This window comes from Pantherophis guttatus, chromosome 1 (genome assembly GCF_059756535.1).
Source record: "Pantherophis guttatus breed Tessera chromosome 1, ASM5975653v1, whole genome shotgun sequence".
In the NCBI taxonomy this organism is placed as follows: domain Eukaryota; kingdom Metazoa; phylum Chordata; class Lepidosauria; order Squamata; family Colubridae; genus Pantherophis; species Pantherophis guttatus.
Genome location: NC_142063.1, coordinates 197,366,527 through 197,391,460, shown reverse-complemented (window position 1 = coordinate 197,391,460; position 24,934 = coordinate 197,366,527). Strand labels below are relative to the sequence as shown.

Below are 24,934 nucleotides of genomic sequence, written 5' to 3'. Positions count from 1 at the left end.
AGTTCCCCAGCAGGAAAATAGAATGGACTAAAGAAAGGATGCAAAAGGAGGGACAGAATGAAATGCAAATTGCATAAACTAAAATTTTTATTTATTTTAAATAATTAAACAGTATTGTTACATTGTCCTGCAACGAGTTGTCCCACGGTGAGTTGTGCACGGCGAGTTGGTTGTGGCAAGATATCCCATTTCCCAATCCCTGAATCCTTTTAACTTAAGAAATCAAAGCTAGCATTTACTAATGTTCTGGTTGAAGCTCTATGTATTACAGCACCAGGTCTATTCTTTAGGCATACCTTACCTAAATTCACTCTGAAGGAGGGTCTAAAATTACTAGTTGCATTTCTTCATTAACAGAAATTGAACTTTTACAACCTTTATAATGATTTAGCTTTCATTTTTTCCCCAAATGTTTCAGGACCAAATATTTTAGTTCAATGCTGAATATTCTGTTTACTAATGAGCAGAGGGGGATAGGATCCTACCACCTGCAGTTGGTAACTTTTTCTGGTATGCATCCATTCATTTTTCATGGATATTTACATGATACTATAAACACATCAGGTTATCTACCTTGAAGTGTAATTTAATGGCATACATACCAAAGTGCTCAAAACAGATGACTATACCATCCTAGTAGCAACATGTATATTTTCAATATTTTTATGATACTGAATAAAAAAATTATTTGCTACTATCAGAGTAGAAATATTATCATCAAAGTAAGAGTCTGTGGTTGGAACAGGTTTCCTATGGTGAGTTGTCTTCATATAATGTTACTGGACAAGGGATAAAGCCATGATGCAAGAATCGAGCAAATACAGTATGCATCATAGTTTTTGGTCTGGAGGTAAGGACTACTATTAGGAAAATCCAAACTATGTGCATAGTACATTAAGTAGCATAACATATAATTCTCTCCCTGTCTGCCATCTACATATTTCTAAGGGTGTGTTAAAGTGGCTATTTTTTGATCAATATTAAAATAGACCCAATAGAAGATCAATCTTTCCCCCCGCCCAAAAAAACCTGGCTTTTCTCAAACGATAAATAACTACTTCCTCTGAGGCATGAATGATTGAAAGAATGAGTGGCACAGCTGCAATGTACACTTTCAAATGAGTCTAGTGATAAAATGTTTAATTTATGGACATACTGTATCTCAGGACAGCTATTTGTGGCAACAGTTTGCAGCCATCTGTGCCTCTTCGGAAATGATTAGAAATCATAGTGAACTGTACTGCTTTAAAAAAAACCCAGAAATCAACAAATAAGATAACTTGACAGTTGTAAAGTTTTCTTCTAATTACAATATTTTCTTCTAATTACAATATTAAATTGATCGATGACACTTCAGTTAGAGAAGACAAGTACAGTGCAGATGTTTAAGAATAATTTGCAGGTTGTTGAGCAAGGGCTTCTAAAGAATGCCTGTATCATTTCCTGGTACTATTCAAATAGCTCATTTGCTAGACTTTTTTTTAAAAAGGGATTGTCTTACAGCCATTACACCCAGGTACGTATCGAAAGAAACCTGAACAATTGTAAAAAAAAAAAAAAATCTAACTATATTTACAACATACAGTATAAGAAAATATGTACCATTCATAGATTCTAGCTGCATAAAATCATTTAAAAGGCCACTTGTAACACCACTTACATTACATGTAAATTTAATTGCACACATGCATACCCATTTACTTTAACTTTGGAATTTAAGGAACAGAAGAAAGCTAGAATTAGATTCCTCTACATCACCACTTTAATACATTTTGCATTGTCCAGTAATAGTTTATTTCTATATTATTCTCTCAAAATATATTTAAATCAAAGAATAGTACTAACTCTTTCAATAAATGTTGTTCTTCTGTACATCCCAATATGCAGTTATACACAAAGTAAAGACTTCATGACTGTACGTTATCTTTACAGAGCCTTTCATAATACATAAACGCTTTAAGCTATGTAACATTTAAGCCAAAATAAGTACCACAACTGAACATAAGAAATCTGGCTGTAACCTTGTCCTAGACTGTTTCACTGGAATTAATCCCTCTTTGCTAGAAAGAAATTATTATATCCCATTGGAAAATCAGGGTATGCTTAAGCAATCATAGGACCATCCTGAGACTATCAAGTAGTATTGAGTATATTCTGACACTTGTTTATTTCAACCCACCCTGTATGTTCTCAATATAACATTTGTGATCAGCATACCTTCTATTTTTAAAAACCATTTCTTTCTGGCAATTTCAGGATGTTATTGTCTTACAGACTGATCAAGTAATTCATAAAATCTTTTCTAACATTAAAATATTTCATACAAGCAAGAACCGAATTTCTTTTCTCCTGGGAGACGTGTTCCCATATACATTCAAACAAAATTTTAGAATCTAAAGCTACAGCAGCACTTGTTTCAAGTTAGGGTGCATGTGGTTGCAATAAAAGTATATAAAATAATAGAAATCTCACTCTCTCTTAAAACACAAAGGATCTTATTATACAAATAGCATTTGTGTTGACCCATTACATAGTGGTTCAGTTCACTGGGCTTTCCAGTCGACAAACTCCTCCTTCAATTGCTACCGACTGTCCTGCCACAGCGCCATGTGGAAGCCTTGAAATGTGAGTCTGTAAAGAAATATGTGAGAATTTGAGAGCTTCAGAAGTAAAGGTGGACCAAAAAACAAACAAACACTGATTAACAAAAATCAAAGAATAAGCCTACATTCTTAAATATGTTACAAATAATTTCCACTATTCCACTCAAAGTGTCTGAGATGAGGCTGCCTTACAATTCTAGATGCACCTGAAGGGCAATTGATTATTTGGAGGAATAGGAGACTGGGTCAACTTATGAGTAACTTCTACTGATAAATGAACTGGCAAGACCATCTCTGCCTGTTGTAGTAAACACAAACCAGCTTCTGATATCATGGTGATGGAATGCCTAAAAGGAGATACATAGGAGAAACCCTGATACTGTAGTTAAGGGAGAACATAGTCATTGTGGAACTGCCTCTGGAGTCCAGGGGATGGGGGAAGCATGAGATAAAGAGTCAAGCATAACCCCACCTTAATTACACTAGATATAAATTGTGCAGAATTGTTCTGCTATGTTTCCCTACTAGCAAAAAAAAACCTGTCTAGAAATCCAAATGGTATTAGTTTTCTGAGTTTGCCAATCCTTCGGGTTGACAATTCTTCTGAATTGTGTTCCTTTAAGAATTTTCCAATGGTTTCAGTCCCAATATCAGAAGTAGTGTCAAGAAATTGACGCTGGGTGACTTATTCTTTAGCAATTAAGTCACTGGTTTACAAAGTCCTATAAAATTCCAACTTGACTCTCCAAGTTTTGAAGTCGGTGCCATCTGATTCCCGAGAAATATTGAATACTTTTTAACATTGCCTAAATTCAGTGGTGGATTAGATGAGGGAAAATAAGATGAAATTTAATCCAAACAGAATGAAGATTCCTTTGGTCAATAGGAAACTGGGTTAAGGGATTGGAGTTCAGTTTATTCTGGATAGGTTGGCATTTTCCCCTGCAAAAAGAGTACCGCAGCCAAGGATGCAACTTGATCCTCAGCCCTAACTTGATAGATAGCGAAGGAATTATGACAAGGAACATAATTGCATCTGGCATACAAACTATAACTATTCCTGAGCTGGTCTGATTGCATAGCAGTTACCCATGACCAAGCTGCTTTCTGTCTTGAGTGCTACAATGCATTCTCTATCGGCTATTCCTGAAAAGTATTCAGAACTTGGAATTGATGAAAAATATAGGAACGAGACTGTGAGATTGCAGGGTGACCAAAATAACTGCACCAAAATATCAGCACTGCTTGTGAGATGCCTTCAAGTGCAATTTAAAATGTTAAACTTTACAGCCCTAAATGATTCCCTGATTCATCACCTATAGAATATAGAGGGAATGGCCATGAGGGACAGAAGGAAGAGCCATTACCTAGGCCTTATGGTCAGATAAAAGCAGCCTGAGTCTTGGGCAAAAATGTCATATGATTAAACATTTTGGATAGGTTTCTTCCTAGTTCGCATGAAGATGAAGAAAGAAGGGATGGAAGCACATTCAGACTTAGATTATTTTGTTACTATAGCTTTACAATGTAAGTTGTATTAGCCTACATAGCAATGGTTTTCTAGTTTGATCTACCTTGAAGGGATGACATAACTTTTCATGTAACAAATATGTCTAGACATTAAAATCTCTAGAGAGTCCTTCTACCCTAGAGAGCAGAAGTTGCTCCTGCTATCAGAGGTCATGTACTATGTATAAAAAACAGGTTCCCTTCCATCCCCTTGGTTGCAGGCTATGGAATGCATTCTCCCTAGAACCAACTTTCTCTGCTTCCTAAAACTCTGTAAAAAAAATTTCACCAGATCTCTTTAGAGGTTAATGCTTTCATTGTCTGCATTTTTCTCATTTCATTACATTTGCTTATTGTGCTTTTTGTAAATTTGTGTGCATTTATAAATTGCAATCCTTTTAAGGGTTCGTTTTAAACATAAAGTTAGCAAATAAATAAGAAATATACATGATTTGAAATCAGAAGGATAAATTTAAGGTTCTAAACAATAATTCCTATTCATTAATACTGAATCTTAAGATTTTAGATTTGAACAATGATTCTTAAATCAACTATGTAATAGTATAGCTGATAGGAAAAAAGCTGAATAGACACACAATATAATTTGTTGCAAGCAATATTAAAAAGCAATAGTGTTATAGAATTATAAATGCAAGTATGAGTTGGGTGGAATTTTATACAAATTTTTTACTTTAAATGTCTATTTTTTTAAGCTAAAACAATATGGTTAAAAGAATGCAAGTTTTATCAAAGTAAGCACTGGACAAAAAAGTTACACGATACAGTGCAACTTGACAGTTCTGGTGCCATATGGTAGAAATGTAAACCATGTATTCTGCACATTTAAAAAATATGTTTACTACTTCATGACAGACAAGTGTTTTGACTGACTTTAGCAGAAGTACAACACATATCTATGTACACCAGTGCCAATGCGTTGCTGAGAGATGAGGCACCATGTTACCTGCAAACTGGCACAAAAATAAAGACTTTTGGTGGTTAGCTTTTTAATTGTAGTGTAGTCGCAATGGGATATTATCTATAAACATCAGCAAATGAAAGTATTTTAGAACAGGGGTCTCCAACCTTGGCAACTTTAAGACTTGTGGCCTTCAACTCCCAGAATTCCTCAGCCAGCAAAGCAACTCTGGGAGTTGAAGTCCACAAGTCTTAAAGTTGCCAAGGTTGGAGACCCCTGCTTTAGAACATCTTGCACTTGGCATTCAAAGAACACTGAGGAAAATATTTCAGATACTTGGATAACACAAATGCCCTTCAATAATAAACTACCAATAATAAAACTGTTAATATTAGAGCGTACTCTTAAAGCCAATCTCGGGTATAAAACCTCCAGAATTAATGATCTGTGCATTGTTGTCATTGAAACATTTCCTTTTTCACAAAGTTCTAGAGTAGGAAGAGACTTTACAAATCATTTGTGCCAGCATCCTGCTCACTATATGATCCACCATAGCACATTTGACAGATCACCATCCAGGCTCCATCTGAAGCCCCCTAGTGAAGGGGAACTTGGCACATCATGTGGAATCCTGCTACAATAGTTGACAGTTTATGTGATCAGGACATTTCTCCTGATATCTAATCAGAACCTCCTCCTTTGCATATTTAGCTTTTTCTGATCCTGCTCTCAGAGGCAAAAGAGAAATCAATCCATTCCTGTGTAATAGTTCTTCTGATATTTGAAGACTGCTACTGTATTTCAGTTACCCTTTCTCTTGGCTAACTATAACCAAATCCTTTAACCTTCCTCATAGGGCTTTGTTTCCAAACTCTTTGACGATTCTAATCAGCCAACAGTTGATGATTAAACATTACTGGAACCCTAGGTCATAGGGCCCTTAGTGGAGATGGACATTTTGTCCACCTCTAGCTTTGGCGCTTACATTATAGTTCTTCTTTCCATGGACATGCCCATGTTCTCATATATTTGGGTGATTATTCAATCTTCAGTTCTTTATAGGGATACACAGCTCTCCACTGCAAACAGTGGCATACAAAGTTGTCCTTCATTTGAACTTTTTCAACAGTCTAATATTAAAATTGTTTTGAAGAATGGAAAAATATATACATTTTACAACATAAAACTAGCAAATCTAGGACAGATTCAGGATTCGTGGCATTAACTCAAAGAATAAGGAGTATGTTTAAACTGGTAATTACATTTAGAAAACCCACCAGTTTTAGTAACTAAGCACTCAAAAAATAGACTCTAAATTGATTAGTTTAGAACTTGGAATTCTAGACGGTACAAATTTTGGAAAGCCAAATATAAAAATCCAAGGGGAATATGATGCTCTTAACATGGATTTTAGAAATTTATCTCATCTTTGACTAAACAAGAGGTTTACAGTTGAAGTACAAAGTATAAGTTATAAACAATACACATTTAGAAATAACCACCATTAGAATTAGTAAAGTCAAACTCAAAGAAAATATTAAAGCAGAGATAAAACTGAGTTAGCTCCATTAGGATGAGCAATTCTCCTTCTGGCAACCATGTACAGCATTTGAGAAACAAAAGAGTGTGTACCCCACAATAATAAGTACTTCCATTCCTACCACCCATACATAAACCCACAATGAAATTATACCACAAATTCTTCCCTCAAGCGCTCACTTAAGTCTCTCTATAATCTCCAAGAAGATCTGAATACAGATTTTTCTACATTACTTTTTCAATATGGTTTCAAAGAAACACACTGCTAATTTTAGGAGGCATCACATTGAAAGACAGAAATGGTACAAATGAGTTAAACTGAACTGTGGCCCAAAATAACATTTCTATAAGCAAATGAATTCTTTCCTTCCAACCAGCCATTTCCCATCTTCCTCCTCAAAAGTGTATTTTAAGACTGCCTAAATATGGTTGATGGAAAAGATACAATAGTTACACTTACAAACTCTGTGAGTTATTATTTTAAGCGAAACCATGATTGTGAACCGTTTATAAATTAAGCAATTCTTGATGTTGTCTTCTCTTATACTTTCCTGGAAAACAATTATTGTCAATGGATAAACTGCCAACTATGGTGGTTAATCAAAGATAAAGAAAGCAGGTACTTGAAAATAAAGTGACAGTATACTAAGCATTCAAGAAAAAGAAAAATCAATAAACATGTGAAGTGCAGTTTGTTAATTGACACATACAAAAATGACTAGATTTTTCTCCTAAAATTCCCCAGTCAGATCCAGAGTGAAATATACATTCTTGTAAAATATATAGAAGAAAAAACAGTTTAGTTAATAACTCCAAAGACATATTGGTACAATAGCTAAATATCACTTTAAAAATAAAAATTCCATCTGTTAAATTTTCAGAACTCCAACAAGTACTTGTCTAAGAAACTTGAGAGGTGTTAAAAAGTACAACAGATGTACCACAGATATGGATGGTAGAATCAAATAGGTATCTATTTAAATAGGAGTTTATTCAAACATAAATCGTACATACTAAATACGGAACAGTGAGAAATACAGGTTTGTCATCTGTTTCACAGTTATGTGTTAGTTGCAATGGGAATTAGTGTTCTAAAAACAATGATTGAGCATTATTAGGGCAGTCGGCCTAACGCTTCTGTTTTATCTTGATGTACTTCACTTTGTGTTTTTGTTCAGGGTTTTTTAAATAGTACAGTGTAAATTGAACCTTCCTTGTTATTACTAAGTTTTCACACCTTCCAAGATCACAGAATTCTACCTTTTCCAAGAGCATCTTATTTGTTGATCTTCGTAGGGACCAAGCATAGCATTTGTGGTTCAAGAAAACATTTGCAACCATAGGTTCAAAGAAAGAGAAGAGAGAGAGGGATTAACACTGCTGAGGGAAGGTCACAAACATAATTTAAAAGTGAACCAAGAAGAGCAGCTGCATCTTTCAGCCCAATCAACTTGGCCAGCTGGAGAATTTGCCAGCAGTATGAAAACAATGCACACCAGATGTCCAATGAAAGATGTACAAGTAAGAAAATAAAAGATCTCTGGGCATAACCCTGAGCTATTAGTCTTTTTAGCATCTAGGTCACAGTGGGCATCATCAAAACAGGTACAAGTATAACACAAACTTTAGAGAGATTACATTACTTCTAATATTTAATTTAGTTCTGTGCCAGTAAAATATTAATGCTTTTCTCTCATAGCATATAAAATCTCTAAGATGCTCTGAAATTAATGGGTTTTTTTAAAAATATAGATGTTATACCATTAAATACTGAAAGAAATCATAATGGGGGAAAATGTGAAATGCAAACTTTGTTTTCTGAGAAACAAAGAGTATGAGAAATTATTTAAAAAACCCCAGCTAAGAATATCAAAAGTGGCAGGTGCCTGCATGAGAAGCCCTACACAGGTAGTCCTTGATTTACAACAGTTTGTTTAGTGACCATTTAAATTGTAAACAGCACTGGGAAAAGTGACTTATGACCGTTTTTCACTTACAACCATTGCAGCATCCCCATGATCATGTGATCAAAATTCAGACACTTGACAACTGACTCGCATTTATGACATCTGCAATATCCAGGGTCATGTGATCACCTTTTGCGACCTTCTGACAAGCAAAGTCAATGGGGAAGCCAGATTCATCTTAACAACCACAGTAATTCACTTAACAACTGTGGCAAGAAAGATTATAACATGGGGAAAAACTCACTTAACAATTATCTTGCTTACCAAGAAAAAATTTCAACTCAATTACGGTCATAAGTTGAGGACTACCTGTACTGTAGTGTAATAGTACAAACAAACAAGACAATTTCAAATGACCAAATTGAACAATTGGAAACTGAAATGATTCTAGTTTGCAGCTTTAGTAATTTAAATAACAGCTTGCAAATACAAAATTGTGCTTTAGGCATGCCCACAATCTGATGATGCTGAACTGCATCTTCAGCATCCACAGTATTAGTTATGCTGGGAGTTGTGGTTGGCAACATCTGGAAGCCACATATCGTGCACCCATGCTGTAAGGAACCTGGCCACAATGGCCTAATTAATGGGCCATTCAGTGGACAAGTTTATTTTTCTTAGCCATTCTGAAAGCAAGTCTACTTTTTTTCTCCACCAATCCACTCTTTCGTCCAGCTCATTAAAACTTTGTGACCTCAATTTCACCTCAGTTATGCATCTAACTTTCGATAGCATTTCCTCCCTCTCATGCAAAGCATAGTTTGTGGTCAAAAGTTCTGGAGCAGTTTGAACTTGAGCAAGTAGTAACGGCAAAAAAAAAAAAAAAAAAAATTCTGCAGAATCCTTTTAGTGTAACCTTTTTAGCTATTCATTTTCCATTTGTTTATTCTAGCTATTTCAATTACGCTATCGAAAACAGGCCAGTTCAAACATCATGGTTTGGCAACTTGGAGCATTCTGTGGGCACAACCATGAAAGAGAAGAGAAACAGCATGAGCCACTTGGCATCTCACAGACATCAACCATAGTTTGGCCATGCTACCTGAGTTGCACAAGAGTTTCTGTGGCCATGGGAAGCCACATGACAAATTAAACAATGGAATTAACTTTTCTTCAGCTACTTTATTTTTACTCCGGTATAGGAATAACTTAAAACCAGCCTCCTGAATAAAATAAGGAATTCATTTTTAAGCGGCAACTAGTTTTCACAAGTTACTCTTTGTGGCTTACCTTAGCTTTGCCATCCTGTGCCGACATATATCCCACACACATGCTTTCTGTTGTATGACTCCACAGGAACTCTACTATGAGGAGGAAAAAAAAGTGTTTATTTACTAACTGAAGTATCCTGTCTATTTTCCCAACAAAGTGCTGAAAAACAAGAAGCAAGAGCCTCTTCTTCTTTGAAATAAAACTGGATGGTTATTTGAAAGGTGTTTGAAAGGCATCAAATTTATTAGAGAAATATGTAAATATGTAAATGTTGTGGTCCGCAAGCAGCCTGGCAGCGGAGTCAGACAGTGAGGAGGCTGGGGAGGAACATGGGCCAGTCCTGGAGTCTGGGGAAGGCTCAGACGAGGGCTCTGCATCAGAGGCAGAGATGGGGCCAGGGCCATCTGGGAGTTATACGCAGACTCCGGAGCCTCCAGAGTCAGATATCAGAGAGCAGAGGAACAGGTTCCTAGTTCCTAGTGCACGCATGCACAGAGCTACCAGAAGGAAAGAACAGTTAAAACTAAAGGGACAACTCGGGAGTAAGGCCTGGAGATGATTGGCCCCTCCCATAAGGCTTAAAAGAGGAGCAAAGGCACATGGGCTCTTTGCAGGAAAGGAATGTTGTTAATTCTGTTCCCAGTCAGCATCTCTGTTTGATTCTGGACTCCGTGGGGCTTTGCCAAGTAGGTCTTTGGCAGAGTGTCAAGGGAGATAAAGGTTGGTGATTATCCCGAAGGACTTTTTGCAACTAATTGGGACTCAGCTGTGAATGAACGTAATTCACAGCTGTTGCAATAAAGGAGGTTTTTGGGACTTTTTAATGACTCAGGAAGCCTAGGTCACAACAGTAAACTGGCCTAAAGAAAACCTCCTTGAGTTCCATGTTCCAGTGCTTGAATGCTAGAAACACCAATGCTATTTTTGCTTCTTTGTGCCATCCAAGGCAATTTTAGACAATGAGGAAACGTTTCTGCTGTCTGCATTAGCATTGGGGGGGGGGTCCTTATTTGCTGGAAGGAAAAGATCTCATGGCTCCTTTTACTAATGAGAAGTTGCTCAAAATCATCATGTTGCCCCTCCTTCTATTTTTGCCCTATAAAAAAAAGAGGGAATGATTTTTATCCTAGAAAAGTGACTCACAATTACGGTCTGCCCCAGACAATTTCATAATTGTAGGTGCACCTCCTCCTTTATACCTATTTCAGAAACCTAGATGTAATTAAAATGTAGTAAAATTTCTTCAGAAAAGAAATTAATAGACCATGGATTGGTAAGTATTTAAATTCTGCACTGTGTTTTATTTTGGTTTTTCAAGTCATAGAGGTATAATCTAGTTATTACGTTTAATGACAACTGGATAACTTATTCGAAGCTCACTTCTCGTACTTACCTAATAGGGATTGTTTATCCTGTGAAGAGTTGGGCTCTGCAGAACACCTACAAGAGCGGAGAACTATCACTCCTCCCAGAACACCATCCTCATTGGCTAAAAAAGGTGAACCTATGGAGAAATGGGAGGCAAGGAAAGAATCACAGAAAATGTATCTTTTTTTTTTTTTTATGGATGCTGGCTGTCTCCTATAAATGCATAAAATGTAAGAAATATAACCACCTGCTTTACTCACCTGCAATGGATCAGACTGAAAGATTCCCTTCCACTCACTGAATATATTTTTTTTATATCAGATAACTGCAAAAATGAAATTATTGCTAACTAACCATACATTTTTGTTATGCAGTAGTTCTAAGACAGGCAAGATATTTCAATATGGCATAAAATTCATCTTGTCATAACGTTATGATAAAAATATCATAACAATATTTTGTCTTTTGTTTTCTTCCATGTGTTTAATTTGCCTATTTCAAAGGTATGAATCAAATACTATCATGATACTATCAGTATAATTTGATAGTATCAAAAAAAGCGAGCTTCTCCTGTCAAGATGTACTAAAGGATGATGGATCACACAAACATTTAAAGTGAAAAATTTCAACTACAGTAGAACCTCTGGTCATGACCATAATTCGTTCCATAACTTTGGCCGCAAACCAATTTGGTTGTGACCTGAACCTAATTTGGCCCTTACAAAAAAAAAATGGCACAGAAGGGGAAATTGGCTATGAAAAAAAAAATTGTGAAGTTTTTGGTTGGAACGTGATTCGGTTGTGGTCAGAAGCATTCGTGACCAGAGATTCTACTGTACTTTCAAACATTATGGTCTTCAGGGGAAGATGATAGCAACTATACCCACAAAAAGGACAATTCATCTGAAATTAAACAATATGCCATAATATATTGGGCCTATAATGCGAACTTTAAAGAAAGCTGCCCAAAGCCACTGCTATTTGTAATACCCTGCCCATTTTGCTGAGAAATTCCTTTGAAACACTGGAAAAATGAGCAAAACACAACTGCTTCACAAATGTTCTTTTCAAATTTGAAACATACTTTTAAAAGGTGCTACACCAGAAGTTGTAATTAATTTTAAATTAGCCAACTAAAACTTACGCATACCACTTTTTATTTTTGGTTCAGTTTCAAATTAATGTCATATATTTTAAAACGTGGAAAGAATTTTATGGTTATCCCATAAGATTAAGTGCAAATGTAACAAGTCAGTTAAGGGCAGAAAGTCTTTGATCGCACATTTGTTAAATATTCATTGCCTGCATATCAAGCAACAATAGTGGAACATTATATATACATATATATATACACACACACACACACACACACACACATATATATGTATATACATATACATATACATACATACATACATACATACATACATACATACATACATATATATATATATATATATATATATATATATATATATTCCACTGATTTTAAAGACTATATATATTTCACTGATTCAAGGTGTGGGTGACCACCTTTACAGCACTCCATGGCTTAGGGCCGGGATATTTACGGGACCGCCTTCTGCCACCGAGAGCCTCCCACCGGCCAGTACACTCCCACAGAGAGGGGCTTCTCTGGGTGCCATCGGCCAAACAATGCCGACTGGCGGCCCCCAGGGGCAGAGCTTTCTCTGTGGGAGCATCTGCCCTCTGGAACGATTTCCCCCTGGAGATACGGACGATTCCAGACTTACGTACTTTCCGTCGGGCCCGCAAAACCTTTTTATTTCATCAAGTCGGGCTGGCCTAATCTCTCCAATTGTGTATTTATTTTGGATTTTTAATGGGGGATTTTAACTGCTGGGCCAAATTGTTTAGTTCATTTTTAAATTGTTTTTATATTTCGTATTTGATGTTTTTTACTTCTGGCTGTTCACCGCCCTGAGTCCTTCGGGAGAAGGGCGGTATATAAATTTAAATATTAAATTAAATTAAATTAAACTTCAGCTGCATCAACTAATTTTACCTGCAGTGATTAGATTGAAATATACCCTTTCACTCACAGAATGCTTTCTTTTACATCAGATTATTGCTAACTAACCATACATTTTTGTCAGGTTGTACTCATAGTTTTAAGATAGGCAATATATTTCAATACAGTCTAGAATTCATCTGTTGAAATTATATTTTTTTTCTTGTGTTTGTTTTTCTCCTTATGTTTAACTTGCTTTAATCACTGTAATGTAAGTACTTTTTTTAAATACTGGAGTATCAGTGATGTATTTTTTTTCTTTGCTACACAAACAAAACAGTCTGTTATATGTTATTTACTTATAGCAATAGTAGAAGGATGTGCTAAACATTTGACTTTCATCTCGTGCTGCTGAGCAAGAAAATATTTCATCATTTTACAACCGTAAAATGTGCATTAAGAAACAGGGAAAAGGCTACCAGAAGGCCATGGCGGAACATGAGAGAATGAAGACCAAAACAACAGTGATGTTCTATGGAGCTTAGTGAAACCCAGCAGCAATTCAAAAGTATTTTGTTAACTTCGTTTTTCAAATATACTCAGTTTCTAGTAAAAGCAGAATTTAAACATTTCAAAAGTTATAAGATAATTATTTCATCTACATTTGCAAAAAGTCCCATAGGTTTTAGAACAACTAGATTTCCATAAAGGCCTACTAGGCAATCTCTACTATCTGTACTTAACTAGCTTATGAACTGAGTACAGTAAGCTGTAACTATTACCCAATAATATTTTCTTTCTGCTCCTCTGCAGAAATACATATACAGGTAGTCTTCAATTTACAAAGGTAATTGGGGCTGGAATTTCCATTGCTAAACTACGGGGTTGAAAAGTGCAATGTCACATGATTGCATTGCTTAGTAACAGAAATCCCAACAATCCCCATTGTCGTCATTAACCAATTCCCATTGGTCATTAGGCAAGGTCCCATCCCAATCCAAGTCATTCCTGGCTTGGTTCCCCCTAGCCTTGAGCCTCAAAATGTAACAGGCTATATTTTTGTACATTTTTGAACTCCCACTTGCCTATCTCTTCCGCGCCATCTGTGCTCTTTTGGCCATCCTGTGATCAGCAGGCCATAGTGATGATGGCAGCGTCAATGATGCTGAAGTGGGGGCTTGAGGCCTTTAGCAGTCTCAGCCAGCTGTCGCTGCCATCCCCCAGACCTCTACTCAATGGACGGGGTGCCAAGAACCTGAATTTTGATCACATGATTCCTGGGGTGCTGCAATGGCCGTAATTTAGAGGCCATTTGTTCAGTGTTGCCATAACTTCAAATGGTCATCCAACAAACTGTTGTTAAGAAATGATGACGTATCATCAATTTTAAAAATAAACAATGAACTGTTTTTGGAAATAATCTCACTCCCCTCTCCCCCTGAACAATAGATGTAGACTCTGATCTAAAGAAGTTATTATTTTGGAAGTTAAGCTATTAAACTTTTCTGGATTGCACTATAAACTATCACACCCATGAAAAAAAGACACTCAGATTGCCATAGTAATGTTGTAAGGATATTTAGTATTTACATAAGTAAATATACAGCCAGTTTGGCATAGTGATTAAGGCATCAAGCTAACCACCAGAAGATTGCAAAGTTTAGTCCTGCATCGTAATCTGCAAGGACTAGCCTAGTAGCCATCAAGAGTCAATGCTCACCCGAAAGATGAATATATATATATATATGTAGCTACCTCTGAACTCTATAGTACTTCACCTTTTCAAAGCTTCTCAGCATATGAGAATTAACAAGGAACCTGAAGCATGAGTATTTTTTTCATCATGCGAACATTCCACACTCTAATTCATACACAAGAGATTATCAAAAATGTATTTTTGCAAAACAGTGCATGCATTATTAAAGAAAAATAGCTGAGGTTTTTAAAAGTTTGAAAATACTTTACATGCAGTTCTAAAGAACTACGCATATTTCAATTGTTAGGCTCCCAAGTCAGCCTGCAAATAGAATAAACATTTACTGAGAAGCTTGCATTCCACAAACTTGGCTGAATTTGAAAGGAATAGATGAGGTATAAAATCCTCTGTTCTGTCTGAAAGATACTTATGTTTACAGAACACTATTTTCATTCTACATCAGAGTTGTATATTCCATCTTTTATCTTTATTAAACCAAAGGTAACCTACACAAAAACAGCATAATTCATGTATTCCGCTTCTAATCCACCATTACTTAAGTCAAATGTCCTGTTAGCTATAAAAATAAGATGACGAAAGCACAGCTGCTACTAGGGTGGTCTTTCATGCACTTTTTAATAAAATTCTGAATATCCACTCAGGTACTCCCAAGTAAGAAGAAATATTTATATGCCTCTCTGGGAAGTTTTATTTTGTGATAATAAGTAGATAAGAGATCGATAAAACTCTGATGATAAAGAGAACAAAAGTCATAATGTTACTAACCTACTTTATTCATAGTTATTTGTCAGAGATGTAAAATTTACACTATAAATTGCAGTTCAAGCAACTACTCTTATCAGTAAAAATTAGAATATGCCCAGCATTTTTGCATTACCATTTAGGTGCACTTTTGCAAAATGTGGTATTGATTTTAAGATCTGACAGCTCTTAACAAACCCCGTGCAGTAGATATAGGCTTTTTTTGGATCAGATGGCATGTCTTTAAAAACACTGATACTGAATGATATTATACATAAAACAATCTTTTTTAGCATTTCAGTTGCTTTAACTGTTTACCATTTCTATAATCCAGCATACTAAAAAAGGCACTGTTGTATCCATATATTTTGAATTATGCCTCTTCGATTACTTTTAAAGGTAGTTCTTGACTATCCAAAATGTGATCACATGACCATGGGGTCACTGCAGTGTTTCTAAGTCCCAGGAGAGTTTGTATGTCACTTTTTCAGTGCCATCATAACTGAGTGGTAGTTATACAAATGGTGATAAATTGAAGACTACCTGTATTAAAAATATGTTAATACTTTGCAATTAGAATAGAGAACAGCTATTTTATCTATAGACCAATCAATTAACAGTAACAGAGTTGGAAGGGACCTTGGAGGTCATCTAGTCCAACCCCCCTGCTCACGCTGGAGACCTATGAGGGATTCGAACCGCCGACCTTTCTTAGCCACTGAGCCACTTAGGGAGCTGCCTACGTAAATTAAATTAAATTTAAATTAAATTAAAGTAAACTAAACTAAGTAAATAGTAAATTAATTACTATTGATAGTAGATAAAATAGATTACAGACAAGAATTGTTATTTCATAGATTTTAGATTATTAGAACAAAAAAGGGGAACCAAAATCACATTTAGAAAGCATATTTAGATAAAATAATACACACATTCATATTATACCTTTTGATTGCTCTTAGCTTTTCTGCCTAGAAAACCGTTACCTCTTTTTACAGAATATTTTCTTTTTACAAACTTTTTACAGAAAATGGAAGTAAAGCATTTGACAGTAGTAAATTACAGTTACTGTATAAATCTGTATATGAAAATATGAGAAATGTTAAGGCATTTCGCTGTCAAAAAAGTAGTATATCTTATGCAGTCTATCGTGTAGAATAAATGTTGGGTGAAAAGTGCAAGTATTATGTAGCCCATTTTGTTAAATGGAAATGAGAATTGGTATATCAGGAGAAATGTTGAAGTAAGCTGAATGCAATGGGAATAGGGAATTTAGATATACTGCATACCAAGAATGAATAGTTGTTGTGAACTGAAAACAAAAGTGCATTCAGTTCATAACAATTTTAAAAAATTACTGATGTTGATTTTGTTCATATCAAGAGAATGTAAAATAATCAAACTACAAAACATACAACGTAGAGAAAAACTGAGAAAGACATGGTCATGGTTATAGAGTTAATGAGATTTAAAAAAAAGAGATAAAAAAAAACAATGTATGAATTGATATGCCAACTGTGGTAAAAGCAGGGATAATTTGCAAGGATAGAAAATTATGGAGCAATATATGAATAGTGTTGATGTAAACAAGATTTAGTTCCATTTGCTTTTCTTTTATCTATTGCCTTTTGTTTGTTTACTACTTCTTTTTCTGCACTTTGCATAACCCTGCTTATTCTGAAACTGAATAGGTTAACGGATATCTTTGTATGTATATATATTGTACTAAAAACTCATTTGTATGTTTAGATTTTTCATCTCGCTTATACTAATTTGAATAATTTTTTAAAACTTTGATATAAACAATGTGATACATACAGTTCAATCCCAGAGTCTTCCATTTTCTTCAACATTGCCCTTAAAATTTCATCTAACATTCATTTAGATTTTATAGTGAATTTTTCATTCATTTAAACACACGTGGCTGCTACTTGTGTACCAGCCCTGTGTTTTTGAGGTTGACTGATTTACCATCAGCAAATGTGAATTGAGGAATCTGAAGCTTCAATCCTTCATTTCACTACCTTCCAGATAATCTATAGCAGGGGTGTCAAACTCAAGGCCCAGGGGCCACATTGGAAATAGCCAAGGACCGGCCTGCGGTGCCTCTGCCAGTGAAAACTGAGCTTGGGAGGGACATGCACCACCCTCCCAGACTGTTTTAGGACGCGACGGCCTCCTGCAGCCCTCTGCCAGTGAAAATGGAGCTTGGGAACCCGGTTTTACTGGCTGAATGCTCAGGCCACCACAGGTGCCCCCTCTGACAAGAGTGATGTCAAGCTGACCACACCCACCCTGGCCATAGCTATAAATGTCTTACTGTTTAAGAGGAAAGAATCTGTAGGCAGAGACTCTTCTAGGAATGATGCCTGCCAGGTTTTCATACAAAAGGGGGAATGAATATTATCTTTGATCCTGGGTAAGCAACACATAAACAATGTGGTAGCCCCACATTGAAATGAACAAGGATATGCATTCAATTTTGCAGCAACTACTATTGTTGGATGAACAGGGACAAAAATATCCAGAGAAATGATTGACGCCTGGGAAATCCCTTTTCAATCATTAGGAGTTCTGATTTACCACCAGAGTAAAGAGCCTATTGGGTTCTTAGGAGCTAAGAGTGCGGTGATACTAGGAAACAATGATTAACAACTTAATAGCCAGCCATGAACATCCTAATTAACAACAACAACAAAAAGCTACACACAAGCAGGAACCATATATGTAGAACAGACCAGTGCACATATTCTGGAGGGAGAGAAGTTCCTTGATGATGGGCTCCAGTATGAGCTGAAAGCTTGGAAGAATAAACCACTGAGCGTCTTTAAAAATTGGATGGAAATAATTTGCCTCAGGGAGGGCCTACCTCTGTTATGCTCACACTTACATTGCTACAAAAGGTATGGCTTAATTTGGTATTACAATTTATATTGTCTATCGAGCATAAGAGCTGAGGTGGCGCAGTGGTTATAGTGCAGTACTGCAGACTACTTCAGCTGACTGCTAGCTGCAGTTCAGCAGTTCAAATCTCAACAGGCTCAAGGCTGACTCAGCCTTCCACCCTTCTGAGGTTGGTAAAATGAGAACCCAGATTGTTGGGGGCAATAGGCTGACTCTGTAAACCGCTTAGAGAGGGCTGTAAAAGCACTATGAAGCAGTATATAAGTCTAAGTGCTATTGCTATTGCTATGAACGTGAGTATTATAGTCAATGGCTATAATAAAACTGAACTGCTTTGGGTGTATAAAGGGAATTGTAAGGAATTTTCTTCATACAAAGCAAGCCATCTTGTGATGTATAGAAATCAATAGCCTGTATTTAATTTTGCATGACATTATCAGAGGCAGCAGCCATATTCCAAAAATGAAAAAATGCAAGTTGACTTCTAAATGAAGGAATGAGTTGCAAAGCAGTGGATTACAGTAGGATTTAGGGAAAGGATTTTGAATGTTAAAATAAGGATCAGAAGAAAGGTTTGTCTGAAGCAGTACCGGAATCAGGAAGGATTAAAACATAGGCTCTCTCTTCAAAGGCTTGAAAACATTCCTGCTCAGTTGAGTCAGAACTAACATAGAACAGACCGGCAAAGACACAACATCCATTCACTCAGTGACTGGAGAGCTCTAGCAAACTGTTGCACTTCATTAAAAAGCAAGTTTATCAATCACCGCATTCCCTTCCCTCTTTTTGCATAAAATTAAAAGCCCTTTAAAATGGTGCACATGGAAGAGACTAGATATATGTAATACCAGCTGCTTTGGAAAGAATCCTCTTCTGCTTTAAGAATTAAAGAATACTTCCGAAGTGACCGATCCAGAATAAGACTCATTTTAATCTAGTGCATAAAGTTTAAATTTACTTATTAAATTTCTATAACAAAAGAACCAGTTTAGAAAACAAAAGGAAGGACAGCAATAACTGAATGAAAAATAATGGGTGCTTCAATTTTACGGAAGGTTTCTCCTTCAACAACCTGCACTTTTTTTAAAAAAAATCTTATCAGAAAACACATTCTACCAATATTTTAAAAAATGGAAAAACACCCTCTTTTCCCAAGTTTTAAATTGTTAAATCAATTTATAATAATTTTGAATTTAAGCCTAATTATATTACTGTCATTTTATGCTTTATTTTATTTTTTAAGCTATCTTGAGTAAAACAACAAAATAAGTAGAGCAACAAGGTATTAATTCAGTAACGGAGCAAAACTTACATTATCAAAGAACAGGGGAAGAAACAGTACATTGATGAAATCTCATACAAGTATTATCACGCCATTAGTTTCTTAGTACAAAAGCATTTCATTTATATGATTATTATTCAGGCTGGAGATGGTGCCACATGACTCTTAAGATGCAAAAAGTATTATTCTGCAACAGAATTATCTTTTGTGTTAAAAGAAACCAAATGCACTCTAAAGACAAGCAAAAATATTAGGGAACAATCCTTTTTAGATTAAAAAAAAAACCCATGTCCTATCCTACGAAGAAGCATAGAACTCTTGTTTTCACTGCATTAACACGGCTAGAAAAAATTAGAAGCCAGCTCTCAATTAAATTTTGTACTTACTAATAAACTTGTTTTGCATAGTTTCTAGCAGAGCTTGATGAGCATCTTCATTCTGCAAAGCACATGAACATTCTCTGGCCAGTAATGTCCGTACAAGATGCTCTCCACAACCTATATAAATATCAGGATGGTTAATATACATGTGCAAAACAGAAAAATATATTTATCTTAACTAATAGTTTGTATGGAACTGCTATAGTACTTTTCTCCAAGTACAAATCTCAAAAGATTCCAATGAACTAGAAAGAACTTGAAAACCAAACCAAACAAAACAATCAGAACCCATAATTTCAGAGAGTATTAATTCACCATTTAGTCTCCCAGGATGATTTTCAGTATAGTAAAGATTATTATTTCAAGCATGATCCATTGGTTTTACATTAAAAAAAAGAGTATGTGTATTTAAGATTCAGTTAGCAACACGTAGGGGCCTTCACAATGTTTTCTCACTTATGCTTATGTAAATTTCAAGCCACTTGAGTTATATTATAAATCAATAACAAAGAACAATGTTATGACATATAAACACCAAAGCCAAACTCATAAACATGGTATATCTTTTTTTAACCTTTGGGGTTGAACTTGGTAACTTTAATATGTTCAGTAATTAGCAAAACTAAATAGCTTATTCCTGCATTGCATTTCCAACATAAAAATAGTACTCAAGTTAATACTCCCCCCCCCCCATTTCTTCCTATTAACAGAAGTTTAACTGAAGAGGCAGGACAGAGTATATGTCTAATACTCTGTCCTGTCTCTTCAGTGAAGTTTTTTTTTTGGTGAATATTCTTGAATTTACAAAGAGTCCTGTCATTTTTTTTTCCATCACACTTGGGAAAACTGTATGATCAACTATAGCTTACTTCTCTACACTCTCTGAAAGAAAGCACCAATGTTAACTACTACAGACATCATGTCAAGATATTTTACTGTAGAGATTTACACAAAGAACCTACTTTATTATAAACAGATGTTAAGCCAACAGTGTAGTACTTAACAAAGGATCACACTTGCCCCAGCCATCTTTTCAAAGTGCTAAAAGGTCACTCCAGAATAGATCTTGCTGAAAACAGACTAGCACCTTTAAACTGACAGTCCCCGACTTCTACACACCTAACAGTTTAAATTTTTCATTCTGGAATAGTTTACAGTACTACTACTACTACATGCTGCTGACTAAGATCCATAGATACTTCCACTATTTTTGTTCCAATGCATTTTTAAAACAGGGCAAGGAGGCAGATACCTTCCATATGAATAGACCCGTGGGAGCTATATAACACTGACTCCTACTGTTTATTAAAGCCCACCCTCAAAGAAAAAGTGTTTCTCAAACTACAAACAAAAAGCAGAAATGTAACCAATTCTAAACATCAAGGTGTCAGGCGAATGTTCTTTGCCAATTTCTTAGTTGGGACAGCTTGTCAAAAAGGCTACACTGATTTCATTGGCAACTCACTGGCTGATGGAAGCATCTTTATGCTGCTTGTTTTCTCTTTTATTGAAAATGTAAAGGTAAAGAGTAAAGGAGCCTCTGTGAGAATTTTACTCTGTAGTCGTTGCCAACTATAGAGGGCGGTGCTCATCTCCATTTCAAGGGCTCTTGAGCCAGCACTGTCTGAAGACACTTCTATGATCATTTGACCAGCATGAGATCAGTGAGTGCCGATACCTTCCCACTGAAGTGATACCTATTTATTTACTCGCATTTGCATGCTTCCAAACATCTAGATTGGTAGGAGCTAGGGTGAGCTCACTTGTCTCATGTCTCTGAGGTCTCAAACCTCCTGAGCTGTCGGCTTTGCAGCTGACACGCCCAGTGTATTAACTGCTGAATCATCATGCCACCCTCCATAAAGGCTGATAAAAAAAATTGTTAGAAGTGCTATAGGTAAATCCGTATTATGGTAACTCTTTAAATATTCTGATAGTTTCTCTCTAGCCCTCAGTAGGATCATCGACAAGATTAAATACTTCTGACTGATGTATAACATCTGTACCATTTTAGGTAAAAGCTCAGATGTCTGGACATTTTCCCGTACCAAAAAAATCTCCATGCACAAACCTAGTCTTTTAGCTTCAATCCATTTCTACCACCATAGCTTATTATACAAGCAGAACTTTTTCAGTGAAGCTAATCAAATGGTTTCCTATTTCCCCCACTGGGTTCACCTCCTACCCATGGGCTCCTGACCAGTTTTCCTATCAACCTACCTGCCCTGACTGGGAAGGATAGGAAAGGAAAGGAAAGGAAAGGAAAGGAAAGGAAAGGAAAGGGGAGGAAGGAAGGAAGGAAGGAAGGAAGGAAGGAAGGAAGGAAGGAAGGAAGGAAGGAAGGAAGGAAGGAAGGATTGATTCAGCTATGGATCACCTGTATCACATGTCACTGGGGCCCTCATATTTTCATTGACGATTATTTCTAAAGCTAAGAAACATTTTTAAAAGGACCGATGCGCATTACAGTAGTACTCCAAGGTTAGGAAGTCTTTTGGGAGGTGCATGATTTTGTGCTGGCATTCTTCCTGGAATGATAGAATTAAACATGAAAAGCCCGAAAACTTCAAGGGCTGTGAGTGTTAACGTTCTTATCAGTTTACATGACCTTTGGTTACTACTACATGCAATGTTTTTCATTTCAGCTTATCACACAGCCAAGCGCCTACCCAAATCCCCTTTAAGCAGATTTCTTAAAGTTTAAAATAACCTCACAAAAGTCTTTTTTTTTTCTTTTAAAAAAAAAAAACCCAGTATTGGGCAAAGTAAAACATGACTTATTATTCAAGCCTAGCATCTTAGAGTCATCTACCAATGGAAGCAAGATGGCATTGCAAAGAACTTCTGTAAAGCGAGGCATTTCGGAGCAGTGTGTCAAAGAAATTGTTTCTGCTTCTTTTGATGAGCTTTCCTTTCAAGTCAGGAAATTAGAAGCAGGTGTGACAGAGGGCATCTGCATTCATACACCACACTGAAAAACACACGTTTTCAATTTTCAGACATGAAAGCAACTCCTATTGAGTGGAGAAGAAATGAAAAGCCAGGCTTCTTTCTGCAAGCCACATGCAAAAAAGAAGGAAGCTAGGCAGCAAATTACAGCACATGAACTATTGTTAAATGATCAGATACAGCAGCAAAGTTGCTGGAGGATGCAGAGAAATTCATCTCTCCGTGTTAGAACCATTATCTACTATACAGAAGTATTTTGAGCTTTTACTCCAAAGTGGCACCCATCGATATTTCAAAACTTGGTAGTAACTATTTTGAAAAATCAATTCAGTCACATACGAGGAAATGACAATTGAGATTGGAATTCAAACAGACAAATGCAGAAGTTTTTGAACAGAAATATTTAGACATTTCAAGATAGGCAGCATCAATATATTTCAAGAATTAGCATTCAGACAAATATTTATAAGAATAGTAAATACCTGAGGTACTCACAGCTGTAGAGTAAGGATTCTGAAATCCCATATTTTCAGCCCAGCAACCACATCCATAAAGAGCTGCCTGATAGAATCGTAAGAGGATTTTATGTAAAAACAAAGTTTAATCAAATGTTAGAAAATAGGTTTCAATACAAACTCTAGGTGTGCATATTATCTGACAAGGTCCCTTATTTCTAAGCAAACTCTTTGTATTTCCCTAAGCCACGAACCCACGAACACTACAGCTTCCCTGCAGAAGACAAGCTGAATCTTTTTTTTTAATAGAAAAATCCACAATAAAATAACTTAAAAAACAATACTCAACAAATAAAATAACAATACAAAATATTATAAGCTACAATATTGGATAAGAATACATTATAGTCCTAAGAAATTTAATCTTTAGGATCATTACTAATAAAATTCATAAAAGGATGCTACATATCATAAAAACCTCTTGGTTCTGCATAACTTTTAATATGCTTCTGTATTAAATTTTCCATTGATACCATATACTTTTATTTTATAATGGCACATTTTCAATATAATTTACAACATTTATATATTATCAGAAGGTAATTAACATATAACATTCTTAAACTGTTCTTAGAAAAGATTGTCCACAAGCATAATTTTACTTCTTCAACAAATTGTTTGGAATTAATATTGGTAATTACCCCTCTCTCCATATTCCAAAAGATGTTTATCTAAGGCATCTCCACCATGACCTCTTTTTCACTGCCTTTCCAACCATTTTGGGAGTATAATCTGTAAATCTATTATGTATACAGCAGTACAGTACTATTTATAAATTAACTTCAAAGAACTCTCTCTAACAAATGTAGGAATGACTCAGAAGGATTATTTCTGCCAAATTCTTTCCCACATTGGTAGATCCCTGGTTTTTTTTTCAAGTCTGCCTCCAAAAGTAATTTAAGGAATTGTTTCGGATGGGTACCCAATTATTTTAAGAATGGTGTAAATTTTAGAGCAAATTTGCTGAAACAATGGCAAGAAAATAGCAGAGTATCCCATTCACTGATTTTTATAGTGAATCTCAATTCAAAGATATATGCAGGAAGAGGGCAAATGGCAATATGAGTGCCATGCCATAAGTTCTGCCGTTTTTTTATGGGCATTGGTCTATTACAATCATGTATAAAAGGGGCAGAGCTTGTGTTGCTGCTCCAGGGCTCACTTCATCATTTTGCAAAATGATCAGTTTTCCCCAAGATTTCTGTTTTAGTTGTTCAGACTGTATCCCAAAACCTTTTTCAAAAATCATGAAAACTCAGAAAATTAACAATATCAGTCTGTAAGTTTATATACTGTATACGTGTAAATGTAATTGTTTATTGTTTCATATCTTGCCATATCTTCCAGAGCACAAAGT

General features: G+C 35.8%; 1 protein-coding gene across 7 annotated transcripts in view; it reads right to left on the bottom strand.

Moving 5' to 3' along the window:
* Nucleotides 1-69: 69 nt before the first annotated feature.
* The window catches only part of TASP1 (taspase 1), a 61,673-nt gene continuing 36,808 nt past the window's right edge, over nt 70-24,934 (bottom strand). For 5 of the 7 annotated variants that reach the window (XM_087882291.1, XM_087882288.1, XM_034432389.3 and 2 more), the window contains 5 exons: nt 23,545-23,623; nt 20,120-20,230; nt 11,143-11,253; nt 9,768-9,841; nt 70-2,631 (listed from right to left, as the gene is read on the bottom strand). In XM_087882291.1, the coding sequence (XP_087738417.1) occupies nt 2,539-2,631; nt 9,768-9,841; nt 11,143-11,253; nt 20,120-20,230; nt 23,545-23,623 (468 nt within the window). In that variant the 3' untranslated portion in view covers nt 70-2,538. The remainder of the gene's footprint in view (nt 2,632-9,767; nt 9,842-11,142; nt 11,254-20,119; nt 20,231-23,544; nt 23,624-24,934) is intronic. The other 2 variants (XM_087882289.1, XM_034432391.3) reach the window with 1 other exon arrangement.